Source organism: Pimephales promelas, chromosome 14 (genome assembly GCF_988280905.1).
Source record: "Pimephales promelas chromosome 14, fPimPro1.hap1.1, whole genome shotgun sequence".
NCBI lineage: Eukaryota > Metazoa > Chordata > Actinopteri > Cypriniformes > Leuciscidae > Pimephales > Pimephales promelas.
In genome coordinates, this window is record NC_142782.1 from 14,755,430 (window position 1) to 14,771,582 (window position 16,153).

The 16,153-nt window shown below is 38.3% G+C and overlaps 1 protein-coding gene across 1 annotated transcript; it reads right to left on the bottom strand.

Moving 5' to 3' along the window:
• Positions 1-2,780: 2,780 nt before the first annotated feature.
• On the bottom strand, positions 2,781-10,109 carry gck (glucokinase (hexokinase 4)). The gene is made up of 10 exons (XM_039663420.2): positions 9,948-10,109; positions 9,528-9,690; positions 8,305-8,459; positions 8,064-8,183; positions 7,660-7,755; positions 7,404-7,503; positions 7,027-7,210; positions 5,086-5,241; positions 3,615-3,848; positions 2,781-3,469 (listed from the first exon to the last, which is right to left on the bottom strand). The coding sequence occupies exons 1-10, from the start codon at positions 10,092-10,094 to the stop codon at positions 3,322-3,324; spliced, it is 1,503 nt and encodes a 500-aa protein (XP_039519354.2). The 5' UTR covers positions 10,095-10,109; the 3' UTR covers positions 2,781-3,321.
• Positions 10,110-16,153: the final 6,044 nt, after the last annotated feature.

Here is a 16,153-nt window from a genome sequence, read left to right on the forward strand (position 1 = left end):
AATAAAGTTGTCATGGGTGGAGGTTGGAGAATAAAAAAAATTAAAATTAAATAAATAAAATTAAAATTGGCTCAAACTTAAAAGTTATAACATATTGTGTATGTACCTAAAAAAAGATATCACAGTTTCTGTATAATTTAAAAATAATAATAATAATAATAAATAAATAAATAAAGTTGTCCTCCGAAGAGGGGGGGTGGAGGTGGGAGAATAAAATAATAAAATAAAATAAAATAAAAATTGGCTCAAACTTAAAAGTTATAACATATTGTGTATGTACCTAAAAAAGATATAACAGTTTCTGTATAATTTAATCAATAATAATGATATTAAATAAATAAATAAAGTTGTCCTCCGAAGAGGGGGGGTGGAGGTGGGAGAATAAAATAATAAAATAAAATAAAAATTGGCTCAAACTTAAAAGTTATAACATATTGTGTATGTACCTAAAAGAGATATCACAGTTTCTGTGTAATTTAATTAATATTAATAATATTAAATAAATAAATAAATAAAGTTGTCCTCCGAAGAGGGGGGGTGGAGGTGGGAGAATAAAAAAAAAAAAAATTAAATATATAAAATAAAAATTGGCTCAAACTTAAAAGTTATAACATATTGTGTATGTACCTAAACAAAAAGATACCACAGTTTCTTTATAATTTAAAAATAATAATAATAATAATAATAAATAAATAAATAAAGTTGTCCTCCGAAGAGGGGCGGTGGAGGTGGGAGAATAAAAACATAATAATAAAATAAAATAAAAATTGGCTCAAACTTAAAAGTTATAACATATTGTGTATGTACCTAAAAAAGATATCACAGTTTCTGTATAATTGAATCAATAATAATGATATTAAATAAATAAATAAATAAATAAAGTTGTCCTCCGAAGAGGGGGGGTGGAGGTGGGAGAATAAAATAATAATAATAAAATAAAAATTGGCTCAAACTTAAAAGTTATAACATATTGTGTATGTACCTAAAAGAGATATCACAGTTTCTGTGTAATTTAAATAATATTAATAATATTAAATAAATAAATAAATAAAGTTGTCCTCCGAAGAGGGGGGGTGGAGGTGGGAGAATAAAAAAAAATAGTAAAATAAAATATATAAAATAAAAATTGGCTCAAACTTAAAAGTTATAACATATTGTGTATGTACCTAAAAAAAAGATACCACAGTTTTTGTATAATTTAAAAATAATAATAATAATAATAATAAATAAATAAATAAAGTTGTCCTCCGAAGAGGGGGGGGTGGAGGTCGGAGAATAAAAACATAATAATAAAATAAAATAAAAATTGGCTCAAACTTAAAAGTTATAACATATTGTGTATGTACCTAAAAAAGATATCACAGTTTCTGTATAATTTAATCAATAATAATGATAATAAAGAAATAAAGAAATAAATAAAGTTGTCCTCCGAAGAGGGGGGGTGGAGGTGGGAGAATAAAATAATAAAATAAAATAAAAATTGGCTCAAACTTAAAAGTTATAACATATTGTGTATGTACCTAAAAGAGATATCACAGTTTCTGTGTTATTTAATTAATATTAATAATATTAAATAAATAAATGAAGAGTTCAGATGCAAAAGCCTCTAAATGCCATTTGAAATTTTCTTCTTTAATGATGATTTTTATCAAACTTGTATATTTAAGTTCAGTAATTTCACTTAAATAACAATTAATAGGTAATTATCATTGCCATTGAAGTGAAATTACTGAACTTAAATATACAAGTGTATATACAATATACAAATCTACATGCCGACATTCACCCACAGTAATAGCGCCACCTTCTGGCAACAGGAAGTGACCTTTAACGAAGCAGCGTAGCAAATGCACATCCGCACTGGCTGAGCTGCAGAAAATGCAACACGGCTGCCTCAGACCCCGAAGTGCTACAGGTGCGAGGGCCCGCCCATCGCTGCTTGCAGCTTTAATTTTTCTTTTTTCTGCAAAGTAAGCGCCATTTTCGGGGCCGCAACATGCTCAAAAACTCACCAAATTTGGCACGCATGTCAGGACTGGTGAAAAATTTTGTATTTTGTGGGTTTCGCGGATGGGCGTGGCAAAATGGCTCCTTAGCGCCACCTAGAAAATTGCAAAAAATTAGCCCCTCGTCCACGTTCAACCTACAAGCACGAAATTTGGTGGGGACGTGTATCATTTCAAGACGCACAAAAAAAGCCTCAAGAACCCATACCCTAAACTCAACAGGAAGTCGGCCATTTTGTATTTGGCGCCCATTTTCGGACGATTTACACACTCCGTACTTTAACGAACTCCTCCTAGGGATTTAGTCGGATCGACTTCAAATTTCTGCTGTACCTTCTAAAGGCATTGACGATGTAAAGTTGTGCTATCTGTGCGTTTTCATCCATGGGCATGTCCGTGGCGTCGATGATTCGCCATGAAAGAGGAAGTTGTAGTAACTTGGCTGTAAAGGCCCAGATCTGCACCAAATTGTACACATTTGACAAGAGTCCCGCCCTGAACAAATCTACATGCCGACATTCACCCTAAGTCATAGCGCCACCTGTTGGCAACTGGAAGTGACCTTTAACGAAGCAGCGAACCAAATTCACAGCCGCACCGGCTGAGCTGCAGAATATGCAACGCGGCCGCCTCACACCCCAACGAGCTACAGGTGCGAGGGCCCGCCCATCGCTGCTTGCAGCTTTAATTTTTATTTACTTTTTGTCTTTGAGTGTAATGTTCATGTAAACTTCATAGGATCACACACTCGTAAAAAACAGCAATTTGAGTGTATCAGTCAATGGTACAACAGCTTTATTTACAATAATTAATCATTTTCACATGTACAAAGTATATTAAAGTCCTGCATTAAATAATTTAACAGTTCTGATTACCACTGTATATAAACATAATTTAATAGTTCATAAATAAAACAAACAATAAACAGTGCACAATTACCTTGCTGGACCTGAACAGTTCATTTATATATATATACACTCACATCTATTTTCCTCCACTTCTCTCCTAACCTCCAAAACAGCCATGAAGGTGACATTACCTGAATGTGCTCAGGACAATAGCGATAATAAACAACGTATGTTGTGTCTAAAAGCACATTTAACTGTAAATATCATGGCTTTAAATGATACATAGCATATGTTAAAAATTTCAATGGGCTGCATGCACGTAGTTAATGTTGCCAAACAACCCCGTAGCCGCCCACGAAAGAAGAAAAGCACTTTCACCCAAACGAAGGCTTTCCGTGACTGCTCTAACATTGCGGGTCAGTGGTGTTTCTACAGTTCCACCTCACAAAGACGATTCACGGGGTTTCTCATGGTGCCAGCATGCAGGCGGCCATCTTGCACGCCACAGCAGAAATGAGAGCTGCGCCACGACCGCTCCCTTCTTCTGATTGGATGAAGGTAATTTTGCAGTGAGGAGTCATTTCCCACACAAGCTTATGGAACCTCTCCTTGAAACTGAATGGAAGAATCGGAGGGTTAAAGCAGGAAACACACATTTTAATTGTGTTTATATCCCTTACTCATCATGTCAAACTGCTTCCTCTTAATTTCCCCCTCATTTATCTTTGTTTGCCTTGCCTCTCTCTCCTCTTGTACTCACCAAGGATGTAGTTTGTAGACAGAGCCATCGACTCCCACAGTGATCTTCAGTTCCTCTTGACAACGCCGTTCCCTCATTTGGTTGATGACGCCAGAGAGTCCGGCTCCGCACATGTGCGCGGCTCGCGTAGACACACTCTCACATGCCAGACGCACAATGTCACAGTCCAGCTCGGACGGCAAGATTCCCAGTGAAGTTAGGATGTTATAAATCTGCTTTCTGTCCCCTGTGTCACTGAAATGAAAAATAAAATGAAGAATTATTATAATATTTTCATTCTCGGCATCTCCCTTGTGAAAAGTACACTTTTGAAAGAAGATACTTGCGAACTGAATGTAGTGTTTTTGGACACTTAAAGTCAGGGAAGGTGATTAAACATTTTTTTGTTATGCTGCTTGAAAGTCTCTTCACATCTTGATAGCAATTACGTTAGTTAAGTGATCTAATATCTCATCTGTTGAAGATATAGAACCATAAAATGTGCATCCAATCATTGCATTCGGGCCGAATGCAATGATTGGACGAACATTTTATAGTCCCACGATGGCTGTCATGTATTTTTATACCACCCGCGCGCAGAATCTGCAGCAGTCAGGTGGTTCAGGTCAGTGATCTTTAAGTTGTTTATGTTCATTATTATTGTAATGTGCTTTGAGACATGATCTAATGAGGTAGATTACATAAACACGGCTTAAAAATGTTGTTGAATCTTGCATAACTTATCAAAAAAGGTGAAAGTTGCTGTAAAACTAATGTAAAAACATATATTGTCATAACTTATTGATCAGAAGGAGCTCTTTTCCAAAACGCTATAATCCATTTCAATAGTTTTCAGAAAAATTACATTTTTTACCTAGACCCACATATTTTGTGAATATTGAATTTATCCTGTTAAAATATCCTGTTTTTTTTTTTTTGCTCCGTCTGAACATGTTGAACAATGATATATTGATATTATGACAATATCGTTGATGATAAATTCAGAGTCAATTTTATTTTATTTTTTCAAAACGCTATGAATCCATTTTTTTTTTCCAAAAATGGATGGTTTGTCTTTTTTTTTAAACAACAAGAGAAAATGCAATATAATCAGGGACTCTTACTACAAATGAATATAAATTAAAATGCATGAAATAAATAAAAGACGAACAAAATAAACAGTAAAATAATCTAAATAGTAAAAATACAATAAACATTTCCAATATATTATATTTATTTACAGTGTAAACTTCAATTTCGGTAAAATTATATGATCTACAAGTATATTTTTTCATTCCTTTTAATACTACAAGCGCCCATTCAATACATTTAAGTGTTCTTCACAAGGACTGTTAGAGATTCTAAAAAATGTTTTTTTCAGAATAAAAAACCTTATATCACAAGTCATTTTGCTTTTCAAGTGAATGTATCTTGCTTTAGGAATGTTTCAATATAAAACAATCTTTTTTTATGATCTGCAGTTCAATCCTACCTCTCAATCTGGGAGACAAAGCGGGTTTCAAAAGCTCCTCGTGTTTTCAGCTGGTCTGAGGCTTCGCCGTTAAACAGCAGATCCTCATTCACCAGTTTTAGCAGCACAAGACGCACAAGCTCCCCCATATACTTCCCACCAATCAGCTTCTCAAATCTAGAGATATGAGAGAAAAATATGAGCATATTAGAATATCAAGTGGCTCAAGTTCAGCAGCAAAAAGAAAAAAAGTGATTGATAGAAGCCTGAGGATAATCATGAAATACAAATGGCCTAAGTGACATGGACAGAGTAGCAGCCCGTTGACCTCCACTGTATCTTCTAACATACACTGTAAATACCCATTAAGCGAGCAGCTTCACTAATGATCTCCTTCCCTGGCCATTAATCCAGCCGTGTGTATTCCAGCACTGACGTGGCTACCGTCAGTGTCTCCACATGTACAGAAAAACAACCCTTGTCACCTGGACACCACATAAGAGCTCCAGGTTGCTGATCTGACTAAGCTCTTCATGAATTTGGAAGCATGTAAGGACATCGGCGTTTCAGATTCGGCCATTGATCAAACTGATGCTCAAAAAGTGTAGTTACAATATGATCTCTGAGAAAATTGTGCATGTATCTTTGAAGTTAAAAGTATGTTTAAATGAAACTTAATTGTTAGTTGTTTTCTGAACTTTAAGACATTTTAGCTTACTGAAGTTCTGTCATGACAACTCTCTTAGCGATTAGCATGGTAACGGTTAATGTATTTGATCTTGGCGGAATAGATCTACTGCAGAGCAGGTACCGAGACGTTTTACTGCCAAACTGTTCACAGACACTGATGTGATCATAAGACATGCTTCTCATGCACATCTATTAATAACCTAGCAGATCTATTGTGAAGCTGGGGAAGGTGGAGGGTATTTGACACTGCTATTTGAATGTTTATTGGCACTGATGCAACAGTATCAGTTTGGTATGCATTTGCTACCAAATGTGTTAAGGACCTATCAACCTGCGTCATACAGTTTCATGCCAGAACTTGGTGGGACCCAAAAGGTCTGAGATCACTAAAAATGCTTAAATGGAAGCAATAAATAGTGAATAATTTTTTTTTTTCAGTTCTTTTTTTTAAATCGTAGAGCTTTGTTTATTTCCGATTTAAATATGAATTTAAATTCCAGAATATCAAAGTGGTCCCAGTGGCTTCTATTTTACATTTTTATGACGTTATTTCATTATATCATGTTCTAAATAGCATCTTGTGCTTCAGTGGATGCAATAACTTGTGCTGAAATATTTTATTTTTTAATTAAATGTTGTTTTATCTCATAATCTTCCTTTGTTTTACATTTTTTAACCTTCCTTTTTTTTTAAAGTAACTGTGCTTATTTTCAGATTTAAATATGAATGTGAACTTCTGATTATCAACGTGGTCTCTATTTAGTAAAAATGATGACGTATAATATCATTCTATATTCTAAGAAATATTTTAGAAATTAGTATTCCAGAATATCAAAGCGGTCTCTGTGACTTCTAAATATACATTTTCATATTGTAGATAATTTTTTTTAAATGTCAGGTTCTAAGTAGCATCTTGTGCTTCAATGGGAGCAATAAATAGTGGAGAAATATTTAAGACATATTTCATATTCGTTTTATCTCCTAAACGTCCTTCAAATGTAACTTTAGTTATTTCCGGTTTTAAATATGAATTTGAATTTCAGATTACCAACATGGTCTCAATGGCTTTTATTTTACATTTTTATAATAGAAAAATGACTACATGTTATATCATAATATCATGCTCTAAAGAGAATTTTGTGCTTAAGTCGAAGCAAAGTATTCTGTCTATTCATTTTACCTCATACCATTCCTTTGTTTTTATTTATTTTTTTTTTTGTTAATTTCCAGATTTAAATACCAATTTGCCCAGAATTGTTCCAGATCACTCACAGCTGATGTCCAGGGTTTAGTGACGTCTCATCAACAACCCGATCGTATTCCAGGCGGAAGTCCTCCAGTTCACCGTTGTCCCCGAACGCCCCCCACTCCGTGTTCACACACATCCTCCCCTCCTCTCCTTCCACCAGCTCCACCTTACGCATCTCCTCCATATAACACGCATTACAGCCAGTCCCTGAGGAAAATGAAAACAACACACACACACACACAAAAACATTAGACTAAAAGCTTCAGGCATATTGCTTTATAGCCATGTTGTTTTTCTCCCCGGAATGGCTGTAAAAATATCTCATCTTCCTGTTATAAAGTTTATGTCCGAGCTCTAATTGTATTTACATGGGTCTAAGTGTGTGCGGCCACTCTCTTACCTACTATCATGCCAACTTCACAGCTGCGGTCTTCATAGTAGCAGGAGATCATGGTGGCTACTGTGTCATTCACCATGGCTACCACATCCATTTCAAAGTCCTAATAAAATAATTCGATCACTTTTATAGGACAGCCGTTTATTATAACCTTTTAAGATGTCTAATTTTAGTTTGAGAGCAGTTTTCCATTACCAGTTAGAAAAGATCCCAGAACAGAATTTGTGCATAGTATGAAAGGTAACTCATGCATACTAACCCCTCTCCTTTTAATGGCATCTCTCAGTAGACCCACAATGTTATTGCCCTCAGCGCCAGAGGCCTTGAAGCCTTTAGTCCAGTTAAGCAGAATGCCCTATTACAATATAAACATAAAAACAATATGTCACACAACGTTGAAAAAGCACGTGCACGTTAAAATGCAAATCTCTTCTCTTTAATGATGACATGTTTAGTGAGAGGGCGGGACAACCTGTCACTCACATGACATCACTGTAATAGCAAACCACAACCATCCAATCAATTCCCAATGGACAAAATCTAGTCCCACCCTACATTTATTCTTGTTCGAGACACCGTTTCACCCGGATATACGTCAAAATTTCTCTATTGTCAGATTGTGATCTGACTTTAAGTGGTTTCAGAATGAATGCAGACACTGACCTTGTCCAAATCCTCATGACGGACTGGAAAAGAGAAGGTGAATCCCAGTGGAAGCTTCTTATGTTTCAGATTATGTTTGTCCAGGAAGTCAGATATGCACTCGGCAATGTAGTCAAACAACTTTATGGAGAGAATATGGGGTACAGACTGAGACGGAGGAGACTAAAATGTCAAAATATGTGTATTTCTATATTCCATGTAGGCTAAGGCTATATGGTGTTTGACCTTTTTAATATCTCACCATTTCAGCTGTGCCGGTCATTGCGTCTTCAGGGATGCAGTACATGTGATTCTTGGTCTCCACCTTCCAGCCTCGCTCTTCATCCTCACCCACTTTCACCAGCATCACTCGAAAGTTTGTCCCTCCAAGATCCAGTGCCAGGAAATCACCCACTTCTGAGATGAGTCACATGAATCAATCACATGAATCAACATCAGCTTCCAGGAAAAGACAATTTATTTTGACTTTTCGTCAATGTACCCCTTCTATTGTTACATAAACTAATCTAAAAGAAACTGATAATGATTGACCCCAAAATTTTAATTCTTCGTTTTTGCATACAGATTGTTTCAAACCTGTATGAATTTCTTTCTTCTGCTGAACACAAAATACGATATTTTGAAGAAAATGGGTAAACCATATTTTTCAAAATATCTTCTTTTGTAAAGAAAAAAAGTCATAAAGATTTGGAATAAGGGCGAAAAAATTAGGACAGAATTAATAGATGACAAACAGTCCCTTTAAAGCTGAATATGTGCTTGATAACAGCATCAAATATCTGATGCAACACAACAACATTTTTTTTTTTTAAATATGCCATAAAATATAAAAATTGAAACTTGTTTTATTTATAAAATACATTTGTCAATCCCTTTCTAGTCAGCCCCAATTTTGGCAAGCGATGCATACCAAAAAATAAAAAAGGTTTCTGCTCATAAGTCATTCTGAATATAGACACATAACTCATATATATTTAAAAAGCCAACCCTTGAGAGTTTCCAATTCAAGACTCAAAATGATATAGACTGTTATAAATATTAATATATATAAGCTCAAATATAAACAAAAACAACAAATATTAATAATATATTTATTAAATCTATTAAAATAGTATGTGAATGTAGGATTGCAACTTATAACTAAATTGTAGCCACAATTGTGGTCATGCATCATTTTAAATCTATAGATAATATCTCTAAAATGATGTGTTTTATGAAGCCTCTTTTACAATCATGTCAAATGAATTTGGATAAGTTTTAGAGAAAGCTGATAAGACGCATATCAAATATTTTATTGGCCTGTAAACACCGATTTACAGTCTTTGACTAATGTCTCATGAGGCGAACATTAAATTATAAAATGCAGCATATACATTATGCCACTCAACCACTGAAAAAAATAAAATAAATACTGCACTTTTTTTGGTTCATTTGACTATGTTGTATTTAGAACTAGTATCTTACCAGAGCCTTCAGGTGTGGAGCGGACATAAGTGGGCAGCATTTTGACACTGGCTTCATCATGTGTTTCCACACGCAGTCCCCTCTCCATCTCTCTTCGCATTCTCCTCATCACTTCCTCTAGGTCTTCTTTACTCAGATGGAATTCAGACAGAATTTGGTCCACCTGTAGAATATGTCAGAGAGAGAGAGAGAGAGAGAGAGAGAGAGAGAGAGAGAGAGAGAGAGAGAGAGAGAGAGAGAGACTCAAATAAGTGAATAGTTTTTGACTATAGCTTTTTCTGAGAATACATCATTTGATATTAATATATGATTAAGATGATCTCAAAATGTGTTTGTAACAATCACAGTAGTCGCCAATGACCCGAAATTAGCAGGTATAATGAATCATATTTGGGCACCCTCAAAAGTCAAGTCTCTTACCATGAGAATTCTTTCCAGTACTGAGTCAAAGTCACTCGGTATCCTCTGCCTACGGCCTGAAGAAGGACACGGCATATTTGCAAGTCTTTCCAAACAAGTGTAGGATGAGAGTTGATTTGCTAAAGTTTGATTGTCTGTGAGGTGCATGGAGATGCTCAGCTGTTTTTATGCTCCGGTGGAGAGGTGTGGTCAAAGAGATCATTGCCCTCAGTACACACATACACACACAGAGACAGACAGACAGACAGACACACACTCCTGATCAAACACACACACACACACACACACACGTTTAATCTCAACCATCACCTTGGCAACCTATAGGTGTCAAGGCCACATGTGTGATAATGCGCTTCACAGTGAACATGACCTGAGAAGTTCAAATTGTGGTTGATACAATTAAAGCTGCAGTCTGCAGTTTTTCCTCTTTGTCGCCATCTCTGTTCGAAATCTGCAATTGCAGTCATTCGCAGAATTTTTAACTTTACCTGAGTTGTACTTCAACACCCTCTACACGGCACAACGCGGATGAACGATGAACACAATGTTTGAGGAGAGTGTGAGGCTGTCAATCACCGCGCCGGTGTCGATACTGGCATTCAGAATCACAGATTATTCTTTTTGGAAGTATAATCAACATAATAATTTTCACCTGAAAATGTCATCTGAACTAGTAATAACATCCCCTCTTTTTTTCTGTAGCCACTCTGAAGTCCAAACAAAGTCTTTTGCATTTTACAGTGGGTGAATCTGTTCGTTTGAACCTTTCTGGATCCGCCATCAAATTGATTATATTATATTATATTATATTATATTATATTATATTATATTATATTATATTATATTATATTATATTTTATTATATTATATTATATTATATTATATTATATTATATTATATTATATTATATTATATTATATTGATTTATCGTAGTTAGTGTAATTTCAGGATTTTTTTTTTTAAACGATTAAGGTTAAATTCAAAAATAGCTACTGAACTTAAACCCTTTATAAATATAGATGACTTAGTTTGCACAGGCCAAGCATGTATCCTGAAATAGGTCTACAGGAATGTGATCTGCGGGAAAGTCCAAAAATCTAAAAGTTCATTGTACTCTAAATGTTACCTAAGTGGTCAGACAAAGGCAAAAAAAAAAAAAAAAAAAAAAAGATTATGTTCAAATCTGTTAAAATTCAATTAAATTAGTCCTAAAGCATAAAAAATATTTTAAAAATAACATAAAAATATATGAAGAGTTCAGATGCAAAAGCCTCTAAGTGCCATTTGAAATTTTCTTCTAGAATGATAATTTTTTATCAAGCTTGTATATTTAAGTTCAGTAATTTCACTTAAATGGCAATTCATAGGTAATCTTCATTGTCATTTAAGTGAAATTACTGAACTTAAATATATAAGCTTGATAAAAATGATCATTTTAGAAGAAAATTTCAAATGGCACTTAGAGGCTTTTGCATCTGAACTCTTCATATATATATTGACATTTTATCACTTTATCAAGATCAAAAATGCCAAGAGATGTTGCAATTTTACTGCACAATTACATAAATTATTTAGTATAAGTTTGTTTTATAGAACTGCGGTTTAGAAAATGTGGCTCTGCAGCCTTGGTGAGTTTTGTGCTGACGGCTGATAACATGAGTCTTTTGATTGTACACGTGGCCCACATTTCTTATTTCCAGGTATGACTAGGCCCTATAAAAATCCTAATGCCACATCATAAAATGACATCATAAACAACTATGTGCTTCAGAGCTCGAACTTTATTGAGACGGTTTGTGGAAAGCCTTTTTTTGTTCCAGCAAGACAAAGCAAGATCCATATTAAAAGGCACATGCCTTTGGTTTTGTAGTGTATGTTAGATACAATCTTCATACTTGGGTTAGTTACATAAAGTAACACACACACACACACACACACACACACAATTATGTGTGTCAAGATCATAAAAGACATGTACTCTGAGGTCAAAAAGGTGATCAAACACCCCCTGAACTCCCACAACAGGTTACGGTCACAGTATACTATTAACATTCCGAAAGGTGCTTATCAGTGCAAACAAACTTTATTTTTGGACATCTATTCTTGGATTCAAATGCTTTAGATAATTTAGCCAAAGAACTGCGCATTAATCTTCTAAAATACCATAGAAATTCCCCCACAATAATCTTTATCATAATAATCATTTGCATTTGAATGACAACAAAATAACACTATAAGTTGTACAACTATAGTGCATTGAATCATCACGTGGGAGCAGATTTTGTGTTATTAAATGCACATTGCAAATTTAGACTGCATTAATAGCAACCCTGTCCTGAGTCTAAAGTAATAAAGACAGACAGCTATCATCAATATTTTTTACAGCCATGGCTTCTGTATGTTGTCTAGGCTTATTCGTAAAAAAAATATATATATAAGTTAAATTTTAATCATTTTATGAGAGAGTGTGATAACTGTAGTTAGAGTTAATCATTTATCAGTTTTTGTACTGAACTGTTTCATTGGCATTTCATCAATTTTGCATTGAATGCAATCCCAACGAGTTAAGGTGACACAAACCATTTGAGGAAACGGATTGCCTTAAACCAAAGTTTAAAAACTAATTTATGAGTATTTGAGTCCACTTCAGTGCAATCCATTTGAGTCCACATAATATTAAATTGTAAAATTTATGTGTTTGTGTTGCTGAAAGTAAGGGGCCGTTTACACGACACAGTTTTCAATTATAAATGGAAAACGTCTCGGTTATGTTTGTAACCCTCGTTCCCTGAGTAGGGAACGGAGACGTTACGTCGGATGACGGAGAATGGGGGTTTCGCCTAGAAAGCCAATCTTCTTCGAGTAGTAAAAAACGAGCCAATGGCAAAGAAATGCCATGGGTCTGCGGAATGTGCATAGCGTATCCCCGCCTCACCACGTGGGTATGAAAGGAGGATGCGGACGCAAACGCAGCTATGTCTTCGCTGAGGAGCTGAGACTGAACTCAGGCGTCTACCCAGCGGTACAGCAGAACGTCTCCCTTACCTACTCAGAGAACGAGGGTTACATACGTAACCTTTCGTAGTCATAACCGAGTTACGTCGGATGACGGAGAATGGGGCTCCCCCATGTAATCACGCCACTTTCACAGCTGTCTTCCAGTGCCCTGCGAAAGTCTGATTCCCTGTCGTGAAACTTACTACGGACAAGGAATCCTACTTAGCACAGGAATACCAAGGTACACTGGGGAGGATATCTCAGAGGAAATATGCCGCAGTATGCCTACCCGTAGGGAGGACTTAAGAATACACATATGGCCCAAGGGGACTTCATATGGAGGAACACTGAAGTGACCAACCCATAGGGTGGCTAAAATTCAACTCCAGGGGTGGCAAGGTGGCTTGCCGAGGGAAGACACATGCTCAGAGAGGCTTACAATGGAAATACACATGTGGGGGTTACTAGAAGGAACCATTCACACGGAGGCACCTAACCGACGTCCAAGCAATACACTGGCGTCAGCGTCAACATTGCTGGAGGAACTCGGGGCTTCAATCGAAGGTTCAGCTGAGGAAAAATCGCATTTATCCAGTCCGTGGAGTGGAATGGCGAGCAAGCGAAGACACCTGAACCGGTCCAGTACTGACCGGATGAGCAAGTACAAGAGAGGACACAGGCTCCACTCGGAGATTGTAGAATCTGGCTAATGTGTTGGGTGTTGCCCAGCCTGCAGCACTACAGATGTCTGCCAGCGAGGCGCCATGAGCTAGAGCCCAAGAGGAAGCCACATTCGGGGTGGAGTGTGCTGTCACACTAAGGGTGCATGGTCAACCTTGCTGTTGACTGGCCCAGGCAAGGGTGTCAAAGCGGCCCTGATCGTGCGCGCGGTGGGGCCTGAGCGGGCTGTGGCACCTTCCCGCGGCTTCCTCCACAGCGGGTGAAGGCTGCTGCTGGGGGCGTGCGGGAAGGGGGGGCTGAACCAATCGTCCAGCCGCGAGTGCTCGGGACAGGGCGGAGTCTCAATCTTAGTGTTGCGATGGTTATGTTCCCACAGGAGGAAAATGAGTCATCCACGAGTGCTACTTTAGCGTGCTCAAAGCCCAGACACACAAAACAACGCTTGTGCCCATCAGAAGACGACAAGTTTCGACGCAACCAGAAGAATATTATATCTTTAAAAACTGTATCTTTAACTGTATCTTTAAAAAGACATGCCACGTGCAGCTCTTTTAGAGAGGAAAAACTCTGCAATCCTGAGGCGACCAGGGAGAAAACACGAAGTCTGACAGACCACTGCACCGATCGCAGGCAATGTGAGAACTCGCTGGGTACTGCCGTCAGACCAACACTGGAGAGTTCGCTCGTCTCGAGAGGTGAGTCACAGTAGAATACTCAGATCTTGTGGCTTGTGGAGTGAAGAGGTTCTCTTGGCTCTGAAGCGAAAACATAGCTGCGTTTGCGTCCGCATCCTCCTTTTATACCCACGTGGTGAGGCGGGGATACGCTATGCAAATTCCGCAGACCCATGGCATTTCTTTGCCATTGGCTCGTTTTTTAATACTCGAAGAGGATTGGCTTTCTAGGCGAAACCCCCATTCTCCGTCATCCGACGTAACTCGGAGTGACTACGAAAGGGAACTTTGTATGTGCTTTTTGCTGTTCATTTACATGACAACAGCATTTTGGGAGCCTGAAAATGCAAACTTTTGAAAACATGTTTTTTGAAAACGTGAAAACGTTTTTGAAAACAATACTGTTATCGTTAAACTGCTAAAATATTAATTTGTGAAAATGGTGGCACGTACATGCATATTTCGTGTTGAGTCTATAGGCGCATAGTGTGTCTTTACAAAGTGACATTTCCAACTACTGGCCTGGCAGCGGAATACAGTGTTTTTAATCGTTTTCTTGAATCCTTGTGTAAGGGGACCGTTTTGACAATGTTGTTGTCTGTATACGAAAAACACTTTTCAGTTCCCTATCGAGGGAACTCAACACTGCGTCGATAAAATCGACTCTTTGGGGACGCTCCCTAAGCGTGCGCCTCTGAAGTATGAATGAAACTAATCCAATCCTGATTGGTGTTGCGTCGTGACGTAACATGTGACGGCATACCCGGAAGTATAAAAGTGACGCTGTCACAACACACACTAGCTTTCGCTCTTCAGCAAGCGCTTTATGTTGAAACTGTCTGTCTTATTTGGTGTTGTTTGTCTTATTATTGAAAGAAAGTATGGCCAGTGAACAATTCAAGAGGTGTGTGCGTCCCTGCCCTCGTTTCATCACGGGTGGGGACGCACACTCTCTATGTGTGTATTGTTTGGGAGTGCAGCACGCACGGGCAGCTCTCGAGGGGGCTGCTTGTGAAATGTGTGAGGCTTTGCCTATTAGAGTGCTGCGCTCCCGGCTGGCGTGCTTTGACGAGCACGGTCAGGCTCGCGTTCCCCAGGGTTCCGGTCCCGCATATGTCGAGGCGATGCGGCGACTGAGATCCTGGGGTTCGCAGCGGGATCTGGCGGAGGAGAGTGAGAATGCTGAGGCATTTTCTCGCTCGCCATCGGCTGGTCCCGCAGCCTCTGAGAGTGGTGTGGGAGCCCGCGCTGCGGTTTCTCCTACCCGCGATCAGGTCCCGGTGCTTGAGCTGTCTACTTCTGAGGAAGGGGACGTGCTCAGCATCGATGCGGACGACCGTGATCTCAGCACGCCATCACGCGGCCTGGGTTATGAGGAGCTGGTGGAGGTTGTGACACGCGCTGTGGCCAGACTAAACATCAGCTGGCCACAACATGAGCAGGAAACGCAAGTCACCAGTAAAATGGACGAGCGTTACCTGCAGCGCAGGTCACAGCCTCACCGCCGGGGTCTGCCGTTTTTCCCTGATCTCCATAAAGAGATCTCGAGAACGTGGGAAAGACCGCATTCGTCCCGTATTTCGAGTCCCAATGTAATAGATTACAGCAATGTTATGGGGGCTCGAGATATGGGATATGGGAAGATGCCGAAGGTGGAGGAGGCTTTAGCGAGCTATCTCTCTCCCGAATCGGCGTCTTCCCTAAAGACCCCGGTGTTGCCTAGTAAGCCCTGCAGAGAGACATCTGCATTGGTGGGCAGGGCTTACATGGCGGCGGGTCGGGCTGGTTCGTGTCTGCACTCAATGGCGATTTTGCAGGCATACCAGGCCGACCTCCTGAAAGATTTGGATGAGG

Bases quoted from the DNA above. Each gene is read 5' to 3' on its own strand.
- gck (XM_039663420.2), bottom strand. From the start codon at position 10,094: ATGCACCTCACAGACAATCAAACTTTAGCAAATCAACTCTCATCCTAC. The intron at 8,184-8,304 runs GTGAGATATTAA...CTCTCCATAAAG, and splicing joins TGACCGGCACAGCTGAAATG to TTGTTTGACTACATTGCCGA. The intron at 3,849-5,085 runs GTAGGATTGAAC...TTTTCATTTCAG, and splicing joins TTTGTCTCCCAGATTGAGAG to TGACACAGGGGACAGAAAGC.